This window comes from Nicotiana tabacum, chromosome 3 (genome assembly GCF_000715075.1).
Source record: "Nicotiana tabacum cultivar K326 chromosome 3, ASM71507v2, whole genome shotgun sequence".
Taxonomy (NCBI): Eukaryota; Viridiplantae; Streptophyta; class Magnoliopsida; order Solanales; family Solanaceae; genus Nicotiana; species Nicotiana tabacum.
Genome location: NC_134082.1, coordinates 33460663 through 33483276, shown reverse-complemented (window position 1 = coordinate 33483276; position 22614 = coordinate 33460663). Strand labels below are relative to the sequence as shown.

The following is a 22614-nucleotide window of genomic DNA, read 5'->3' as shown; positions in this document are numbered from 1 at the left end:
AGGTAGCATAGAGACTTGCATTCCCGCCTAGTTTATTGGGTGTTCACCCAGTATTTTATGTGTCTATGCTATGGAAGTATTATGGTGATCTTTCGCATGTTTTGGACTTCAGCACGGTACAGCTAGATGGGGATTTGACTTACAATGTGGAGTAGGTAGCCATTTTAGACCGACAGGTTCGAAAGTTGAGGTCAAAGAAGATAGCTTCAGTGAAGGTGCATTGGAAAGGCCAGCTGGTCGAGGAGGCTACTTGGGAGATCGAGCAAGAGATTCTAAGAAGATATACACATATTTTTGAGACTCCATGTATGATTCTAGACCCGTTCGAGGATGGACGTTTATTTAAGAGGGGGAGAATGTAACGACTTGGCCCTGTCGTTTTATGTATTGTGTCCCCGTTCCCCCTATTTATTGCCTCTTCTATAATCATTATTGGTTATTTGACTTGCCGGGGTGGTTGGTTTGGTTCCGAGAAAGTGTTGGAGTGAATTGGGACACTTAGTCCCAAAGCTGGAAGCTTAAGTTGAAAAAGTTAACCAACGTTTGACTTTTGTGTAGACGACTTCAAAATAGAGTTTTAATGGTTCCAACAACTTTGTGTGGTGATTTTAAACTTAGGCGTATGCCCGTATTCAGATTTGGAGGTCTGTAGTTTGGTTTGGTGCTTTTTGGTGGAAGTTGGAAAGTTGAAGGTTAGGAAAACCGATAGGTTTCACCAAGAGTTGACTTTAGTGATACCGAACTCGGATTTTGGTTTCGGGAGTTGGAATAGATCTATTATTTCAGGAGACTTGCATGCAAATTTGATGTCATTCGGAGTTGATTTGATATAGTTTGGCCTGAGTTTTGGAAGTTGGAAGTTCAGTAGTTCATTAGAATTGAATTAGGGTGCGATTCATGGTTTGGATGATGTTTTGCGTGATTTGGGGCCTCGAGTAGGTTTGTATTGTGTTTTAGAGTTTGTTGGTGTGATTGGATGGGGTCTTATGGGCCTCGGGTGTGATTAAGATGGGTTTCCGACTATTTCCATCATTTTATACTGTTGTTGCTAAGGTTCTGGTTTCCTTCTTCGCGATCGCGAAATGGAAGACGCGGTCGTGAAGTGTTATTTGGTGGCAGGTGGTTTTGTTCTTTGCATTCACAAAGAAAGTGACTCGTTCGTGAAGCATTAGAGAGGTTGTGCATCACGGTCGGGAGCAGGGAGCCGCGTTCGCATAGAAGGAAGGTCTGGCAAAGGATGGCACATGTTTGTATATCGCGTTCGTGGGTGTTGTTATGCGTTCGCGTAGGCACGGGTCGTCTGGTCATCACATTTGCGACTATGTCATCACGTTCGCGTAGGTGGTTTTGGTAGCTGGAGAATTTTGTTCTTCCCGATCGCGAAGGACTTTACGCGATCGCGAATGGTAATGCCAGATTTTTTAAAACTATATTTTGAGGGTTAAAGTTATTACATCACATTTTGGGTTGGAGAGCTCGATTTTTGGCAATTTCAGAGGGGATTTTCATGATATGGATTGGGGTAAGTGTATTTGACTCAGATTTGTTATTATTTCATAATTCTATTTTTGTTTTTAGCATTTAATTGGTGATTTAAAGAGAAGAAATCAGAGATTTTAGTACAATCTTTCCTAAAGTGAATATTAAGGATTTGAAGGTCGATTTGAGGTCAAAATTGGATAAAATTTGTATGGTTGAACTCGTAATTGAATGAGTGTTCGGAATTTTTAAGTTTGACCAAGTTCCGGGGTACGTACTAGAACTTTACTTTTTGACTTTGATAAAGATCGAAGCTTTATCGTTTGAAGTTGTTTCCTATGGCATTATTTGATGATATTAAGTTGTTTGTGACTAGATTCGAGTCGTTCGGAGCCCGATTCGTGTGAGAAGGGTTTTTTGGAGTATAGATTTGTGCGCTTTGAGGTAAGTAACATTTCTAAACTTGGACTTGAGGGTAATTATCCCTGGGAACTATGTTAGTTGTGATGTGTTGGGTGACGCACATGCTAGGTGACAGGTGTGTAGGCGTGCACCCGGGTAATCAAGATTTGAATTGACTTTAGACTATTATCGGACTTGTTTTGCTGTTACATCTTGTTATATCGGTGTTCTCCCTACTTGTTTGATAATTAAAGTGTGATTTATGTTAGAAATCATGTTTAGGTTGTGTGATTATTTGGTTGATATCTAATCAGATTATTTCGGTTGTTTCGGGCTATCTGACTTAACTGTAATTATACACTCAGTCATGATTCTTCATTTATATATCATATCTTAGTTTCTATTAATCATTTGTTGTTACATCGCATGTTGTTTTTACATATGTGGTACTGTTGGGCTGAGTGATATGAGATTGTGAGCCATTGAGACTTGAGAGGTTGATGACTGGGGTGGGTTTTAGAGCCGTGATGAGAGTATTATTTGGATGGGGCTGCACACCGCAGCAGGCCATATTGGCTTTATTGTTATTTGGATCTGGGTGCATGTCGCTATAGGCCATATTGTCTTTTGATTAGCACTTGGGCAGGATCCGCCCCTCCGAAGTCTGATATGCCAATAGTGAGTGCATGAACAATGATATATACACACGTGCTTTGGTGAGGGACATTGATGCCAGGCACTTGTACAATGCTGAGTGATTATGTGTGATGAAGTGGGCATGTGAGGCAGATACCTCAAGTATGCTGAGAGTAAGAGCACTTGGGGATACCACCATGAAATCATTCACTTGACATGAATAATTGACATGTAGGCATAGAGATACATCATACCTCATGCTAGCTGGTAATTGAAATGTTCTTATCAATGTTGGGCTTTAATTATTATATTTGGAAGCATTCCAAAATTCTTGTAATGTGAGCGAGCTTATTATGATAATTCCTTTGAGTTGCTTATTGTTAAAGTCATCATTATATATGTGTTGTCATTGATATTGGTCTCTGACTGTTTTCTTATGATCTCGTCATTGTTTTTAGCTCAAGGTTAGTTTTGTTACTTAGTGAGTACATCGGGTCAGTTGTACTCATGCTACACTTTGCACATCGTGTGTAGATACAAGTATATCTAGACGTGGTGATTGCTAGAGCTGTGTTGGTACTAGTATTTGGGAGGCTTCGAGATAGCTGATATGACATCCGCATACCTTGACTATTTTTCCTTTATTTCCCTTATTAATGTTCTAATCCAGACAGTTAAATTGAGGTTTTGATTTATATTTTAATGTTCATCAGTGCTCATGTACTCGTTACACCAGATTATTGGGATGATTGTAGTAGTTTTGGTGTTGCTTTCTCAGTTATTTTATGATATTTTCATTGTCGAGTTTATTAAACCATATTTTATCAAATTTGTAGTTATTGCGTGACTATTGGCTTGTCTAGCAAGTAGTGTAGCGCCGTTGCGGCTCCAGTGGGAGTTGGGTCATGACAAACTGCTTTATGAAATCTTACTATACGGTTTCACGTCAACGTGAATGACTATAATCATATTTTTGATAATTTTTATTTATTAGAGTATGCTATAGGAAAAAAATCATACTAATTACTATTCCATCATATAACTGAGAAGGGGGCTTAGTAGAGTGTTAGAGGATGCACATGCTTGTAGAAATCGGAATAGGTTATTAGGGCTACTGTATAGACTATAACACATATAAGATTAGGTCTAGGGACAATTCTTGAATAATGAGAAGCAAGATGCAGATATTATAAAAGAGAATGGGAAAGAATAAAAAATGACAGAAAAACATAAACAATTCATAAGTCGTTGGCTTTGGTGGCACAAATTTATTAAGTATCTTGAATCGGACAATATCCACCAAACTATGCCTACTAAGATTTCAGTACATACTCAACAGACGAGGAAGCATGAATATACATATACAAAGAAAAGAAATATACAAAGAAAAGAAATATGTAATTAATCGAATTTCAATTGGTAGGAAATTTAATATTTACACTTAAAAAGAATTTCTTTAATATATTTTATAAATTTTTATCTACTCTTTTCTTGAATAATGGAGAAGGTGAAATGTACTATTTGAGATTATTGTTGAATCATGTTAGAGGACCATATTCAATTGAAGATTTCTTCATAGTTAATGGAAGAGGGTGTGAGATACACAAGGAAGTTGCAAAAGAATGAGGGATATTAGAATGCGATAACAATATTTCTGGATGCTTATATAAGAAAGTTCTCTTCAAGATGCCATCAGCTCTCCGAAGTTTATTTGCAACTATATTGGTGCATTGCAGTTCAATTGTTCAACTGACGTTAGAAAACTATTGGATATATATTACGAAAATATGTTAGATGACTTTAGAAAGATACATGACAATTCATGTAATACTGAACTACAAAGCACACTAAAGAGTATAAATAGTTTCTTAGAGAGCATGAGCAAGAGTACTGGAAAATTTGATTTACCTAAATGGATATCATAATATACTTTAATGTTCACTTTGTCTAAGTAAAAGAAATGTGATAATATAGATGAATCGTCTATAGCTAAGCATCACAAAATCGAATCAACTGACATGAGCTTTTAAAATATTATGGATGACGATATCGTTGTTGGAAAAGTAATGGTTTTTCGAGGTGATTTTCAACAAATACTATCATTACTCCAAAAATTGACGAGAATAGACACTGTAAATGCTAACTTGGTATAATAATACTTATTACCTCAAATAAAAAAGATTCATCTAACAAGAAACATGAGAACAAAAACAGATCCAACATTCAATAATATTTTGCTTCGTATCATAAATAGAGAACATACAATAAAAAATAATGTGATCCTTCTTCCAGAATAATTGGTGTCAAGACCGATAGTAATAATAATAGTGAAGATCACTTATTAAGAAAAATACTTTCATCATCAAATAAAAATAGAAGTTGTAGAAAGTACATGACGCAAGAGGTATTTCAATGTCGACAACAAAAACTCTGAATATTATAGAGTATTCAAAGCATCTAAAGGGAACATACACTAATATGACGTCTATAAAGAAACCTTATGTTAACATGATCGTATTGCATATTTCTAAAATTATATTTTTTTCATTAATTAAACTTTTCGTTCTTTCATATAGATCATTAACTGAACAATTACGTTTCGTTATTAACGTGCAACACAGAAACTAGTTATGTATACATTGTGTTATACTAATTTTAAAAATAAAAAATAAAAAATGAAGAAGATTCTATGGTAATTTGGGGAAGAATGTAAAAAATAACATTGAAAGAGATTGGACTTTATAAAATTTAATGTAATTAAGTATATGTTAAAAAATCAAAATATAAATAATTATAAGGTTATACAGGTGGAAAACTATTTGTTTGGGCAGTACATTTCAGCATAGACCCCCTAAAATAGTAAGAGAAGGAAAAATGAAAAATTCTTATAATTCAAGCTAAGGAAAAAAATAAGTAAAAGAAGGAAAATGGAAAATTCTTACTTCTATATATATGCCACTTGGCAATTTAGGACAATACTCCTATAAAATAGGAACAAGAAAATTTCAATTTCTTTTAAAAAAAATACTAATTTTACATTTGGCTTATTAAAACACATGTTTCTTTTTTACTCTTTAAGTCTAAAAAATAATTTTAGATTATTATTTATAAATCTATATTGTATATCATAAAAAGGAGAGAAATTTAAAAATTTATATCTATCAATATTCTATATATTATTAAAAAAATAGAAAAAAACATCCATATTAAGCCAAGTGGCATTCTCACAATAGGCCAATAGACAATTTTAAAAAACAACCAAGTTTATTCTATATTATTAAAAGAAGAGGAAAAGCCATCCACATTAAGGGTGTGTTTGGTATGAAGGAAAATATTTTCCTAAAAAATATTTTAATGGAAAATGAGTAGTTTTATCACTTATTTTCTCCTGTTTGGTTGGTGAGTGAAGACTTTTTTTCCGAAAAAATATTTTCTACTGTTTGGTTAAAGAGTAGAAAATATTTTTTAGGAAAATAATTTTTTATGCTACTCTCCTCACTCCCCTTCCCAAGTCTCTATGTTTCCTGTGCTTCCTCCCCCCCCCCCCACCCCCCAAACCCCTCCACCTCCCAAATACCCAACATTTTCATGACTATATTTTATTCAAGAATTTAATTATTCTTCTAAAAATTCACACAAACTCAAAGGAACTAATGTGTTGCTTTACTTTTTTACGCAAAAACAACGTTGAAATTTGTGCTCCATAACTAAAAAAATACTCATTTTTTGGTTGAAAAAGAAAGTAGTATTTCTACAACATGAAAATAAAATACTCATTTTGTTGAAATGAAAGAAAATAATTTTCTATATCATGATAAGAAAATACTCATTTGTTGAAATGAAATAAAAACCTTTTCTACATCATGAAAAAAATACTTTTTTATTGAAATAAAATAAAATACTTTTTATTACATCATTTTGTTGAAATGAAAGAAAATACTCATTTGTTGAAATGAAAAAAAAAAATACTCTATTTATAACATGAAAAGAAAGTACTATTAATAATATTTCTATTTAGGGTTGGGGTGGGGTGGGGTTGGGGTGGGGTTGGGTTGGGTTGGGTTGGTGGGATGGTGAATGAGAAGAAGGTTGGAAAAGAGTTTTGGAAAATGTTTTACTTTTCCTTGATAGAAAAAACATTTTGGAGGAAAATGAGTTCGTGAGGAATATATTTTTCAAAACATTTAAGGCAACCAAACATAGGAAAATGGGAAAATATTTTTCGGAAAATATTTTCCTTCATACCAAACACACCCTAAGCCAAGTGACATTCTCACAATAGGCCAATTGACAATTTAAAAAAATAATTGGTTTTACATATGGCTTATTAAGCAAAGTAATACGATAATAAAAAAAATTCTATAGTTAATATAACAATATTATTAAAAAGAGAGAAAAAAAGCCTCCACATTAAATCAAACGCTATTCTCACAATATGCCACTTGGCAATTTTTAAAAAATAACTGATTTTATATGTGATTTTTAAATAAAGTAATATACTATTAAAAAGTTATATTTACAATGTAATATTACTAAATATTAGATAATGTAATTAAAAAAATAAATAACAATTTTTTTTTATAATTGGATATATTGTATTGACAAATAAAATAACACAATTTAATTTAATTAATATTTCTTAATATTGACGGTGCATAAAAACAAAACAAAAAAAAGGAAAACGGAGCAAGGTCTTGGAAGGGCTGTTTATCCCGCAGCAAGAGTTTGGTTTGACAAAGATGATTGGTATTGGCTCAATCAGATATCTCCAGCTTCTCCCTCCAACAGATCTCCCTTCTTTCAACCATAATCCCCCTCTCCCAATTCTCAATTGCCATAGCCGAGCTCTATTTCCTGGGTTCAAGAATCCATCATTTTTCCTAGTACCTCGAATCTATCGCCAAATCATAGCTTCCTCCTCGTCGACGTCAGAATATACAGCTATAGCTAGTGAGCAAACCCCTATGGAAAATATTAATTCTGTGCCGAATTCTTCCATGACTCTTCTCTTTGTCGAAATGGGCGTCGGCTATGATCAACATGGGTATCTCTCCCTCTCTGCTTTTTACTCTTTTTTGTTAGTTGTAGTTCTATGCATATTTTTTTTCACACAATAAGATCACCTAAAAGATAATTACATGTAAAGTTTTAAGCCAACATTTCTATTGACAAATAGGGGATTTGTAATAAATTATTTGACTGTCAATGTATGCAACTTTAATCCTTTTCTTTTTTAGTTCTTAAGATGGTGTCCCGAACGAAGATATGCTACCTCCTTAGAACAGTAGTCTTTGTGTCAGCTTGCATAACTAATCCATTGAGTATCTAGTACCTCCCACCCACACAACTCGTGATTAATTCTGCCAATTAAGAGTTAGGTAGATACGAAAAAATTACTTGATATGGCCTCTGCTGGAATCTGAACCCAAATAACTAAATAGCATCAGTGAGGATGCCCATGCCCAGTCCCAGTAGCTTCTCTTTCAGCTTCTTAACTGCGCCGGGGCCTTTGGAGAAGCAAGTAATCCATTTCTATCTTTTTCCTTGAGGATTAAGGTTCCTGCCCTTCTTGTGTCACGAGCTTTTTCCATTCAATTTTTCTTTTTTAGGATTGGAATGGAAACTTTTGGGAATGGTTTAACTAGCTCCACCTCTTTAATGGGCAATTAACTTCCTCCCTGCGCTCAACTGCTTGTATATTGATTATAAAGTAGCAGCTGCAAATGCTGTCGGTGGTTCTTCCTTCCTATCCCATCTATCTACTAAGAGTTGCTTGATTTGCCCCCATCTTTAATTGGACTGGACTAATCTGAACCTTGATTCTGAGGTTGTTATTTCAGCTATTCGACCTATGGGTCACCCCTTGGGAGAATGTGCCATGATGTTTGTTTTATATTGTTTTTTTGAAATTGGTGTAGGAGAAAACAGAGCAAGGAGAAATCTTTTTAGTTGAATCTAACTGAGTGAATAAACAGGCAAGACGTTACCTCTGCAGCAATGCGGGCTTGTAAGGATGCAATTTCTTCCAATTCAATACCTGCTTTCAGAAGAGGTAACAACTTCTTTTCTCTGGCTTGTTTTTGCTAATTATGCTTCATTTGCAAATTAATATACATTGGCTGGCAGGATAATTAGTGAACATTTGTGGAATTATAACGGAATCTTGTAAATTGTTTCATTGATGCTCACCAAATTACAGAAAATGTTTGTTTATACATTATATGTTAATATTATGTTGTAGGCTTGTAGCATGAATCGTGTGTTGAATTGAGAAAAAGTCCTTGAAGTTTAAAGATCTTTCTTTAGTTTAGCGACGTGTAGGCCGTAGGGATTTGTGAAATGACCTGTATGTATAGGTGGTGAATAGAATGTTTAGTTTTCTTTTAAAACAGTTAGCTCAATGTTTCCTCTAGATAGTAATGCTCCGTTCAGTGCTTTTTGTCACTTTCTCTAAGAATTTTTAAATGGAAGAAAGGTCTACAAGTAACAGTTTCTTGATGGAGCGGACGGGTAAAGTGGAGAGAGAGACTCTGCTACACCATTCCAGTACAGCATTTGCATTGGTGGCTGTTGATTTTGGACGCCACTCCACAGTTTTTGTGGGAACATCTGTGATGATGTCAACAGGATGGAGGATCACATGGTGATGCAATGACAATTTGAAGCTCACCATTTTGAAGTTCTTGAGTTTACTTTTAATCATGCACCTGTATAGCCTCAGCAATTTTCTGATTGACATTTTTCTTAGCTACGGAAGCCCTTCTTTTTTCTTCACTTTTGTGGACAGTATATTGGTCATTAGTCAAACTGATGGAAGAAGCTGATACAGCCATATAGACAATAAAGAAATAGTCAAATTGGAACGGTTTTAGGTGGAAATTTAATTGAACCTTTCTGTCAATTTTTTTTTTTGATAAACTTGCTAAAGACCAGAATTCAAAGGCTCAAAGCACAATCTTTTTGATTCCCTTAAACTCTGCTTTGACATTTTGCATGTACAATGACATGACTATTTAGGTGGAATTTGATTGTTCCTATCCAGGTAAAATAAAATAGTTTATTCGATTATAATATTTGGGAGAACGTGAAGTCATCACAAGGAGAATGTTAATTAGAGGGGAAACAACAAAAAAGGAAAATTTTGTTCATGTGGGGATGATTTAAGAAAATAGGAGGTGACCAGTTAGTTGAAAAAGACCAACTCTATTAGGCATTCCAACTAAATAAGATTCAAACCCAGGTGCTTCGCTTACCAAACATACAAGAACCTTGCATCTGCAGTATTACGTAGTTTATAAACTGTAATTATTAGGCTTGTTAGGTAACTTTTGTCAGACCAACCTGTACCTTGTACTTTTAACATGTGACTTTCTGTTGTTTTAATTCCTGATTATTCTATGTACATACTATAGACCAATAGTTTTAAGTCAAGGTTATATCTATTCATCATATTGACGATTCCTTCTTTCAGAATTAAAATTATAAGGCAGTCATCATAAATATCTCTAGCAGGGTGTATGTCACTTTGGGATATAGTATAAAAACGTTTTGAAGTTGAATAGGTAATGTGCTCACAGGATGGAAGTTGAGAAGGAAAGGATGAAGAAGCAGAAAAAACAATTTAGCACCTTTGGAGGCCTCCACTATTTGGAAAGAAAGAAATAATTTTGATGATGAGGGGGACATTCATTTTTCTGGGGGCAGCTAAGAGATATCAATTAGCATAGAACATTGGGTTTTAAACAATAAACTTGAAAAGAATGAATGCTTCCAACGAGGAATTGTTCATAAACTCTCTGCTTCACAATGGTCTGCTTGAAACTATCTCTAGTTTGCCAAGTCTCCTTCCTTCCCTTAGTGAACTATCTGGTTGGTTTAATGCGGCCCTTCGTCTATTGATTGATAGGCACAGTATATTATAGGATATACATTTTAAGGTAGTTTCAGATTGTAAGCATGCTTTACTTTTTCCCTTTATAACAATTTATGTGGTCGATCCAGGATCTATACCCGGTGTATCGTTTGAGCAGATGAAATTGCAGATCAAACTGGGAGTTCCTCGGCCTCTCCAACAGTCTTTAGATCTTGAGAAGGTCAAGTCAGTCTTTCCTTAGTAAGTACAAGATACAAGAATACTTGGTTTGTAGTAATAGCTTCTCCATTGATCCTTTCAAGAATATTGCTTTGGAAATTTAAACAATAAAAATTAAGTAGTAATAAAGAAAGCGACTGGATTTTCTTATTTCCCTGGAACTAGTGAAGGCAGGAAAAGTAATGAAAGACTGTTTTACTAGTGACTGTCTATTTCTAATTTCACATTTTTATGGGTTGGTAACTTTAGACGAGCAAATCTGGAACTTATCTCTTGTACTTTTGTTCTTTTCTTTCTGATTTTTTCTAAAACTTCTTTTTTGTGGTTTATAGTGGAAGAATCTTGATTATTGAGGTCGTAGATGGTGGACTGATATGCTCCAGCGGTGTCCAAGTGGAAGACATGGGAGATAAAAATGATGATTGTTACATAGTGAATGCTGCTATTTATGTTGGTTACTGACCTTTTTCCTATAATCTTCAAGGCTCGTTCTCTTTTGCCTTACTGTAAGAAAGAGAGTGACATTAAGTGCTTCCTATTTCCAGAATGTTTGATCTTTCTTCAAAGATACGAGTTTAGATATAGTGTGAATTCTTTTCAAAAGCTTTTAGTGATGATCATTTCTTCCAAAAAAATTTTTATAGTGAGGATTGAGTTGACTATACTACTATCATATAACCATAAACTGTGGAGTGAAAATCTGAATTCTGTATCTTAGTTGCCAGCGTAGTTCCATTCAGAATGCAGTTTCTAATTATTTACTCCCTGATTTGGTACTCTTTTTTCTGTTTTATCTTGAGCTGGTCCTCGTGAATGTGAATTATCTCCTGTTTAATAACAGTTTTTTGCAGTTGATAGTTTGTATGAACTACTGTCGATCTCGGTGTTATTCTTTAGTCTATTATGAAGCTTGCTAATCATTTCGGCTGAAGTAGTCACTTCGTAGGGCTCATTCTATATCTATACCTCTCTGTAATTGATTTCTCTGTCCTCAAATGGGGAAATCATAATTGTGAGCAACGTCAACTTTGTTTTTGGCCTTTTGGTTATGTGCTCCAAAATTGACTTAATACAATTCTTCAATACAGTTCAGTTTTTGGTCTGGCAAAATACATAAGCTACCCCCTGAATTATGAACCAAATCTTTATCACACACTTTCTGATCACGAAAATTATCTTACACACTCAACCATCGTATATCTGATATTTTATTTAAACGGTTCAAATTTAGTAAAATTTATCCAACGATTACAATTAATTTTTTTCCTTTTTTTATTTTTCTAAACTAACCCACCACCCCAGACCCATCTAGACCTCTCCACCACCCACTATTGTTGCTCCACAACTTCACCACCATCCTAAAATCAACCAATACTCACATGTCGAAAATTCACCATACCTTCTCCATTGAAGCACATTTTTCTCTCCTCTTCCTTTTTTCCCTTTCACCTGTTAGGGGCAGCCATGAAGGAGCCCTTAACTTCGTATAATTTCGTATTGTTTGTTGCCTATTTTTTTGCTATGAAGTAGTATATGACCCACTTACCAGTATATAGCATTGCAGAGGGTTGTAGGTTTGCTTAAGAAGGCCTAATAGAACCTCATTGTTTTTGGTGTTTGTAGAGTTTTTGCAAAAGATTCCAATATTTAATGATGGTATTGTAATTTTTTATCTCGAAAATATTTGGAAATCAGAAGCTAGGAGCAATTGATTGGGGCTCTTAGTTTTTTGTTTGAATTGGACGACATGAGGTCTGGTTTTTTGGGTTGTCGGCAAGAGGAGATCATTAGCCGGCGAAGAGAAAGAGATGCAATGGAGAAGATGGTAAAGGGTATAATTTTACATATTTTTATTTTTTAAAAGAATAATGACACGTGTCACGATCTTATTGATGTGTGACTTTACACATGCTTTGAAAAATTGGTCAAGAAAAAAAATGCTTTGAAAAATTGGTCAAGAAAAAAAAGTGTGTATTAGACACACTCTAAAAAGGTTGAAAGTGAAAGATGGTTTTCGTGGTTAGAAAATGTATAACAAGAATTTTGTCCATAGTTCAAGACAAACAAGGTCTCCCTCGAACTTTATCTGAAAAATCAAACCCTCTGTCCAACTTTAAACTATAGGCATCATCACCCCCTTGTCTCAATGACCTTTACTTTCATAAATGCAAAAAGTCTATTTTACGCTCTATAGATTATTTACCTGTTCTTTGCAAATTTTTCAATATCATGATTTTTTCCTGTCCTTTAATCCATGCTAGTGGAGTCACTTATATAGATAGTCAAATGGTACTTAAGGAGTGAAAGGCAAATAAATACTTAATGTACTCTTTTGATTATAAAATTTTAGTTTTTTAACTTTGCGGCAGACATGACCATATGTGAAATTACCTCCTTAAACATACTGCCCCAGATATTTCAGAAGTCCTCAGGCCCTCCAATCTGAATGATCATTACACCTCCAAACTATTGCATGTCCCTGAATTCAGTAATTTTACAATTGAGTCATGTTCCCAACAAATATACAGACCAATACCTACAAAAAGCAACAAACTATAGACATGAAAGAAGAAAAATCTTTTCTTTATCCTCGCAGAATGATTTTACAATTTTGTCCTGTTCCCAGCAGTTTTGATGATAATGTTAGGATTCTGATGAGAATGGCAAAATCATTTTGAACGTCTCAAACGTCTGAGATTTGATGTTTAGGATTCCTTCAGACTTTGGAGGATGTATTGCAACTATAGACAAGCTTTTGATGAGTGAGGGAGGGAGGGAGGGAGTGGCGTTTTGGGAAAACTGCATTTTCTATGTTATTGAATCAATTTTTTCTGTTGGCAACTTCATCCTTGAATTTTCTTCTCTAACTTCTGCATGCATTATTTTTGGGTTTTCAAGGATGTTAGTGATTATATCTTATGTTTGTTTCTATTATAGCATGTGGAAAAGATTTAAGCATTAGAAGAAAATGAAATAAATTCTAACAACTCCTTCAAACCCAAACAATTTTCATAATCACGATATTGTAAGCTTGGGCCCTTTGAAAATCGATTGAGTAGTATGTTATTACCTAATAAGTTCTGTCGTATTTGATAATTTGAACCACCTGCAGAAAGTTCTACAAGACCAACCACCCTCAGATGCTGTTTAACGCTTGACCATGCTGATAGCTGCTAAAAATTTATGCTAGAGGAAATATAGACTATGCTGTATTAACTACTAAACGCAAACAGACTGTTGTGTGAGTCACGTGCATTTATTCATTTTTAAAGACTAAAATTAAAAATCAAGAAGTGGATCCAATCCTGTTTGCATCTGTCAACCTAAAAGTCTAGACATCATAAATCGACTCCAGTTTGCCCCTATAAGCCATGTGAAGCATGCCAATTTAGGGGTGACAATCGGACGGGTAGAGTCGGATACAAGCGGGTAAAAACTAGATAATGTAAAAATGGACAAATTACCCGACGTATCCATATCTAATACGGATAGTAAATGGTTAACCAATGGATAATATGGTAGAATAAGACACTAAGAATCCCTTTTAAAGACTTTATGACCAAAATGCTCCCTTTCTAAAAAAAAAGATAGAATATGTTCCTTTTGAAGATTTTATTACTTGGATGCCCCCTCTCCCTATGCCCAAGCTCCACCTAAGATTTTATTACTTGGGCTGAATGGTATTGATAGTGAGGTGACGCATGCGCCAGGCCCTATTTGGGCTAAGTGTTATTGATTGTTGGCTTAGATCCGATTGGCACTTGAGTTAGGATCTACCCCTCCGGAGTTAGGTATTAACCTGTGGGTGCAGGGATACGAGCTATGCTTGGTGAGAGACTTATATTAGGCACTCGTACAGTGCTTTGTGTGTGTGAGAGAGAGATGTTGGAGGGGTACTTGTGCCAAGGCACTATACATGTGCTAAGATTTTGGTATACTTGATGTTTAAACTGCAATATCATTGATTTTGGCATGTAAACTTATCGTGAAAGCATAGGGTCATATGTTTCTCGTGCTAACTGGTAATTTATATATCTTTATATGATATTTAATCGTAGTTTTAATTGGTAAACTGTGTTTAGGTTATTTTTGTGGAAAATATTTATGCCTTGACTGATACAGTTGAGAAGCATGATTATTTCTCTTTTTTTTTTTGTGATAAAGTTGAACCAAATATTTCTTGAACTTCCTTTCTGCCGTTATCATACTGTTATTGCTGTTAATGGGTATTGCAAAATAAGTTTTGGACCTTGCAAAATTCGTTACTACTTTCGGCATGAGGTTACGCTTGCCACTTATTGAATACATTGGGTTGGTTGTACTCATGCTACACTCTGCACTTCATGTGCAGATCCAGGTACTTCTGAGGAGGTGATTGCTAGAGATGCATCTGTACCTGTTGGAGATTTCGAGGCATCTGCTGTTCCGATTGCAGACGTTGAAATCCCGTTCTTCTTAGTTAATGCTACTGCTATTTAATCATTCAAACAGTACTGTATTTTGGTTCAGCTCTGTATCTAAATTCTGTAGAGCTCATTTACTCGATGACACCAAATTGTGGGATGGTTTTCAGTTGTATTATTGCTATTGGCTTCAATTATATATGTTATGCCATTGTTGGCTATTTAATAATGTTATTTAAGTTTATTTTTGCTTATTGGTTGTTGGCTGGCCTAGCAAGCGGTGTTAGATGCCATTACGGCACTATCACGTCTCCAATGGAATTTTGGGTCATAACAGTTAGTAACAGTGCCTGGATTTTTAGGAGTCTTAATTAAGCCCGTATCTATTACCTGAAGGGTGAATACACAGGTAAATGATACAAGGCCATGTGTGCCGCGATCTTGATAAGGGCTTATGAGCTCGGCAACTTCTCATGGCTCATTGAGAACTTAGAGCCTTTCACTTTGAACTGGACCTGTTATTGTCCAGTTCCCTGCAGGTTTTAAATGAACGATTTGGCTCTTATTGTCGGAAGTTTGAATGTTGAAGGTTTTTGAATTTGCTATGTTTGACTTGGAGTAGACTTTGGTGTTATTGGACTCTAGATGGTGTTTTGGTACTTTGGATCGGTTTAGTTAGTTCTTGTGTGTAAAGTTTGGTCGTGATCAGGAATGTCTAAGTGTGATTCGTACGCGTTCGGTGAAGTTTGAAAGTTAAGAGAAGGATGTTGATCGTGAATTCGTGGTTTTGATATTATTCGTGACGTTTCGAACCTTTGGATAAGGTTTGGGGACTTGTTGGTATAATTGGACAGGGTCCCGGGGGTCCCAGATGTGTTTTGGGATGATTTCAAACCATTTCCCTTTGATTTGGAATTGCTGGTTTCTGGTGTCAGTGGTATGCATCGCAATCGCAGAGAAGGTCTCATGATTGCGAAGTGTTGTGTGGAGCTGGAGAAGAATTGTTCGTCACGATTGCAAAAAGGCATTGCGATTGCATTCTAATGGTCTGGTTGTTCTCCGCATTCGCGTAGTGAGGGTCGCCAACGCGATGTGTTAGTAGAGTTGGCCTGGACTGGAGGGTTGCTCAACGCGCTCGCGTGAGGTCATTCGCGATCGCGGAAGAGAAGTTTCTAAGACTTGAAGGATTGGCATTCGCATTCGCGGTGATGGGCACGCATTCGCATAGGATTGGTTGGTTCTAGTGTGCGATCGCGAGTGGTCCTTCGCGTTCGCATAGGAGGAAATTTTGGCTGAGGCAGTGTTGCCCTTCGCGATCGCGAGGTTACTTCCGCGATCGCAAAGAGGAACGACTGGGCAGTTCATAAGGTGCAAAATCGAGACTTAACTCATTTAATCTCATTTCTCTTATTTGGGGCCGATTTTGGAGCAATTTTGGAGGGTTATTTTTATCATCTATCACAAGTTAAATGGTTCCTACTCATTGTGAGCTAGATACATGAGTTATATATAGATTTAAACATAGAAATTCATGGAAATTGTGAAATTTTGGAAGAAAACCTATAAATGATATTTTTGAGTTTTGACCATGAAATTTGGAATAAACTATATATTTTAGTTCATTGTGCTATGGTAATACTTATTCGAAAATTTTTGAAATTCGGGCGCGTGGGCTTGGGGGTTGACTTTTATTGACTTTCATGTGGAGTTAAGGATTTGTTTCTAATTGTTAAATTACGAGTTTTTAAGTATATTATGATTGGTTTGCACGTTCCTTGGCTTGTTTCGGATCGTTTGGCATTGGGTTGATATGTTGGATAGGCATTGGAGTCGATTATCAGATTTTGGAGCAAGGTAAGTCTCATGTCTAAGCTTGTAAGAGGAAATCTACCCTGTAGGTGCTATATTTGTTACGTGCTATGCATTATGGGACCTACGCACGTATGAAATGACGAGCGTATGTTCGTATGCTAGATTCTTGATTATGTACGGGTAGACTTAGACTCACACCATGCTTTAATTGTACTACTTGAGTATTTTTACCTATTTAAATGTTTTAAATTTATGTTTTAGCGTGAGACTAGATTTGCATAGAGTGTCGAACTTTGCTATTCTAGAAACTTGACGTGCTACTTGATTAACCGCGGAAATTATGCTTTCTCTTGCGGATTTCTCCTGCATTATATGTATTTTTCCGAAAGTTTCTTGATTGCATAACTTACACATATATTCGCGAGTTGGTCTGATGACCCGTCAAAAATTTTATTATTCTTATGGAATCGGGGTGAACGTCTCAGCAATACCATTATGGGATCGAGTTGAACGCCTCTGTAGATATTTTGGATCGGGTTGTACGACCTTGATAGTATTATAAGATGCATCTATGGATCGGGGTGTATGACCTCGGCGGTACTATGGGATCGGGGTGTATGACCTCGGCGGTACTATGGGATCGGCTCGTACGACTACGACGGGATATTATACAATCACTCTCATGAGATCAGACCGTTAGCCTCGACATATTCATTCGTAATATTCGAGAACATATGAGTTTTTTTCTGACTTGAGATTTGACATTGGTTATCCTTGTTTCATTCGAGGCAGTTTATGGTATTTGATGATTTTGTAATTATTCTTACGTTGAGAATCACGTTGTTTAGATTTATACGTTTTGTTGCTACTTTTTGTGTTTCATACCTGTCTACTTTATGCAAATTTTTATTGGACCACTAGTAAGTATCGATGTCGATCCCTCGTCATTAATTCTTCGAGGTTAGACTAGATACTTACTGGGTACACGTTGATTTACGTATTCATACTACACTTCTGTACTAATTGTGCAGGTACTGAGATAGGTACACAGGTGGTCGCTCAGGCGCGTAGTCACATCAACTGGAGACGTAATGGTGAGCTGCTTTCCATGCTTCAACCTGCAGGACCCGGAGTCTCTTTTCCCCTATGTTTATCCTATTATGTCTATTTTTCATTCCAGATAGTAGTTATAGCGGTTTTGTATATTCTGCTAGATGCTCATGCACTTCTGACACCATGTTTTAGAGAATTTTAGTAGATGCTCATGGTTGTACCTAATATTTGTATCACTTCGCTTTATATTATGTTCATACTTCGCGACTTAGTAAGAATGAAAGTATTTTACCATGGTTTCTAAACTTAACTCCGCGTTATTATTGTAATTCTTGATTTTAATAGTGTTATGAATGGCTGTTTGTGTTGATGGTTCATTGTTGGCTCACTACTTCTTCGAGGTTAGACTAGAGATTTACTGGTTACACGTTGATTTATGTACTCAAACTATACTTCTACATTAATTGTGCAGGTACTGAGACAGGTACACCAGGTGGTCACTCGGGCGCGTAGTCGCATCAGTTGGAGATGTAGTGGTGATTTGCGTCCCATGCTTCGACCCACAGTACCCCCGAGTCTCCTTCCACCTATATTTATCTTATTCAGTTTATTTTTCATTTCAGACAGTAGTTATAGTGGTTTTGTATATTCTACTAGATCCTCATGCTTTTAACACCAAGTTTTGGGGATTTTTAGTAGAATGAAAGTATTTTTCCATGGTTTCCAAACTTAACTCCGCTTTATTATTGTAATTCTTGGTTTTAAAAGTGTTATGAATGGTTGTTTGTGTTGATGGTTAATAGTTGGCTTTCCTAACGATAACGTTGGGCGTCATCAAGAGTTATGACGGGAATTGGGTCATGACATTTTTATAATCCCATAATCAAGCAAATAAAAGCGATAAAGGAAAAAATATATAAAATCCCTAAACCACAAAAATATTCGAAAGTAGTTTAAGCTAAGACAAGATTAAGCGACCATGCTCAAACCATGGGTTTTGGGGAGTGCCTTATACCTTCTTTCCGATCAATAAAATTTCTTACATGGTTTTTTATGTCCGCGGACCACAAATGGAGTCAAAACTTTCCTTAATTAGGGATTAAATAAATTAGTGACTTGTAACACCTAAAAGCTTTATTCCAAGTGGGAAGTCCTAAAAGTAATAAAAATCAATTCCTATTCAAATAATGTCACTTTAATTGAAAAAATTCATTTTCACCCAAAAAAGTAGGTGTGAATCTCTGGAAAATCCGTTGGGGAACGAACTCAGAATCTTTGGTTCATGATTCAGAATTCAAGCTTGTGATGCAATTTATCTTTGCTTTTATTAATTAGATGTTATTATGCATTTTGGTCCTAATATGCTAATTGTCACTCATTTACCGCTTTGATATTATTTGAACTATATAAAATTGTATTCTTACGCTTCCCCCTATGAGTCTTTTGAATCTATTGGAGTGCACGTGCGTGTGGCTCCACCTTTCTGTTAGAAGTCATACATGTCAGGATAGGGTTCAGATGACTTACAAGGTCGGGTAGACTTCTGCTCTCCTGGCACATTTACCTCTCTCCCGGCTCGAGTTGTTCCTTCGAGTAAGCTAGTCTAGACAACTTTCCTGTCACACCGTAAACTTAGGGAGGCATGGCCCGCACCCGATACTATACTCGGCCAGAGCGTACTACTATGTCTGTGAATTCTAGAGGATAACCCTTAACTTAGGCCGACGAGGCCTACCTGCAAACAGACAATACCAATCAACGCCAATGAGGCCATATTCTAAATCATCTGAAAATAATGTCTCTTTCATTTGAGGGGTAAACATACTCAAAAGCTCATACACATAACTGTGCAGGCCAACGAGGCTGCCATGAATGTCTCCAACCAGCAATACCAAACTGAACGTATACATAGGGCTGGCAAGGCCACAATATTAATATACAAAATACACAGGACTCGTCTACAAGCCTCTAAAGATAACTGAACTGTCACTACAACATTATGCATCTAAAGCTATGAATTCTTTGCTACGAATAAAAAAAGCGTGGCTATTATCTAGCAATAGCCATAAAAATTAAAATTCCGTGGCTGTTCACAATTTGGTGAAATTTCTTAGCTACAAAAAGTAAATTGGCAAAGTTAATTCCTACTTTTTGCTATAGTTGGTTAGTATCATGACAATAACTGCGAAAATAGCTACACATTTATTGCTACATTATAAATTTGTAGCTAATTGTTAGTTTTTGCCACGTATTTAATTTATTGTAGCAACAATAAATATTTAGCCACAATAAATTATGTCAAATAAAATATCGAATATATTTTTCTTCAAGTTATAAAAATTGTGGCAATAATTGGCTCAATAGCTACGATGAATATCATGGCAAAATAATATAGCCACGAATTTATATAGCTACAATATTATTGTAGCTAATTCTAAGTTTTGCTATGCATATGAAGTCATTGTAGCAATTGTAATCTTTTAGCCACGATACATTTGTTTGCACATAATTCCATAGCTAAAAAAAAAATAGTCTTGCTACAATTTTCAAAGATTGTAGCAACTGTTGGGACATATGTGCTCAGGAAAAGCCTACACGAGACAACTCAACGAAAAATCTATTTTAGAAGCTTATTAAAAATTTTGACACGCAATGAGCATCTAAAATTATAAAACTTCATAATAGATAATTTCTTAATTGGGGTTTTCCTTATCAAGAGACATAGATACATTTGTATCTATAAAAAGAGGACAAACATTTTACACGCCTTGCAACAATTATGAAACAAAATTATAAAAAGTAGGAAGACAAAGGTTTAGTCACTAATTCATTAGTTGGAATTAATGCAAGGGACTTTGGTTGAATTTATTAGAGTTTATAAATTCAAGTGTAAAATTTATTAAAATTCTTATAATCACATAGCTATTCCTAAATCAAGTGTCATGCATCGAGAATCTATTTCTATAAACAACTATGCTATGTTTAACAATATTTATTTATTAATTTAATAAAAAATTTGCCATAGTTTCCCCTGAGAATCCATCAACGTAACACCTGGTAGAAAAGATCATTCAACTCAATCCAACACTATTGAATATTAACTCATATTCAATTAGAGTAATTCACCAATATAATAAAGTAATACATAAATTCTTTAAAATAATAAAGAACTAAACACCGTCTCTCAAATAAATAAGTAAAAGTTTAACATTACTTGAGGATAAACAAATATGCATATAAGACTTCTAAATATTTTACAGTAATAAATCTTCATCATCAGTTTCAGGTTCTGATTCGATGTCTTCAATAATATCATCATCTAAGGTAACATTAGTGCTAATAACGTCAAGATCATTTCTTCTCCAGTTCATAAAGTCTTCATCTTCATCAAATGTACTCGAGAACTCTTGAGCATTTTGTTGAAAAGTTTGTTCACTGAGAGCACCACCAGTAAAATAAGTAGAATGAGCATTCAAGACAATGGACCAATTGGGGTGAAGATTATCCTTGACATAAAAAACTTGTTCTGCTTGAGATGCAAGAATAAATGGTTCATTTGTTGCTAGCTTTCGTTTAGTATTAACACTAACAAAGCCATGTTTACCTATCTTCACTCCTTTTCCAATGTGATCAACATCCAACCAATCACATTTAAATAAAACAATCCGTTTACCTTCAAGATATTGAAGTTCTACTATTTCGGTCAGAGTACCATAATAATTTATATTTTGGCCATTCATTATTCCTCGTACTAAAACACAACTATTTTGCTTCACCCTATTTCCTTCGAGTTGTTTAGTATGAAATCTAAAACCATTTATCTCATACCCTTTGAATCTTTGGACCCCATCAAAAGGACTTCTAGCCAAAGAATACAACTTGCAACTTACTTGTGAATTTCCTTTCTTGCGCATTTGCACAATCTGTATATAATAAATAAATAATATAATGATGCTAAATAAGTATTACAAATAAAAATTAACAATGTAATGAAAACTTACTCGGTGGAAAAACCAATCATCGAAGTTCATGTTCCTATTATTCTGCTCATACTCACTCTCGTACTCACTGTTTAAAATAACCATAATAATTGAGAAAAGACTAACAAAATCAAGCAGAAATGTACAATGGCATAAAGAAACATACCGTAAAAATGGTTAAACTTCTTCACAATTTCTCAAAACATAAAGATGAGCTTGTGCTCAAGCTCTTCAAGATTTCTGGATGTATCTCCTAATAAAGGGCAATCCTTATGTTCAAAAATTGATAATCTACTTAACGGCTCAACCTGATCACCTTCACAAATTTTGTCCACTGGATTATTCTCTTTCCCACTTCCACGTAAATACCTTGAACAAAATATCAAACTTTCTTCAACAATATATCCTTCTGCAATAGTATATAAACTAATCAATACATACTCAAAATGTTCCCCGGTCATCCAAAATCCGATCCGAGCATACGCCCAAGTCCGAAATCATCATGAGAACCTATTGGAACCGTCAAATCTCGATTCCTAGGTCGTTTACTCAAAATATAGACCAAAGTTAAACTTAGCCCTTTTAGCTAACCTTAAGGAACTATTTGTTCTGATTTCAATCCGAACCCTTCCAAATCTCGAACTAACCATCCCTGCAAGTCATAAAACAGTAAAATCACATACGAGGAGTCTTATTTAGGAGATCAGAGTTCTAGAAAGCAAAACGACCGGTCTGGTCCCTAAATGAGAGTTTAAGT

The 22614-nt window shown here is 35.3% G+C and overlaps 1 protein-coding gene across 2 annotated transcripts; it reads left to right on the top strand.

Moving 5' to 3' along the window:
- Nucleotides 1–7190: 7190 nt before the first annotated feature.
- Nucleotides 7191–11378, top strand: LOC107786033 (uncharacterized). 2 transcript variants are annotated; one of them, XM_075249347.1, is made up of 4 exons: nucleotides 7191–7561; nucleotides 8493–8569; nucleotides 10519–10610; nucleotides 10942–11155. In XM_075249347.1, exons 1-4 carry the CDS (start codon nucleotides 7257–7259, stop codon nucleotides 10960–10962), a joined length of 495 nt encoding a protein of 164 aa, XP_075105448.1. In that variant the 5' UTR covers nucleotides 7191–7256; the 3' UTR covers nucleotides 10963–11155. The 2 variants fall into 2 exon arrangements, with proteins under 2 accessions (XP_075105448.1, XP_016462956.1); XM_016607470.2 differs by having other exon boundaries at nucleotides 7192–7561; nucleotides 10519–10630; nucleotides 10942–11378.
- Nucleotides 11379–22614: the final 11236 nt, after the last annotated feature.

Bases quoted from the DNA above. Each gene is read 5' to 3' on its own strand.
- LOC107786033 (XM_016607470.2), top strand. From the start codon at position 7,257: ATGATTGGTATTGGCTCAATCAGATATCTCCAGCTTCTCCCTCCAACA. The intron at 8,570-10,518 runs GTAACAACTTCT...TGGTCGATCCAG, and splicing joins AATACCTGCTTTCAGAAGAG to GATCTATACCCGGTGTATCG. The intron at 10,631-10,941 runs GTAAGTACAAGA...TGTGGTTTATAG, and splicing joins GTCAAGTCAGTCTTTCCTTA to TGGAAGAATCTTGATTATTG.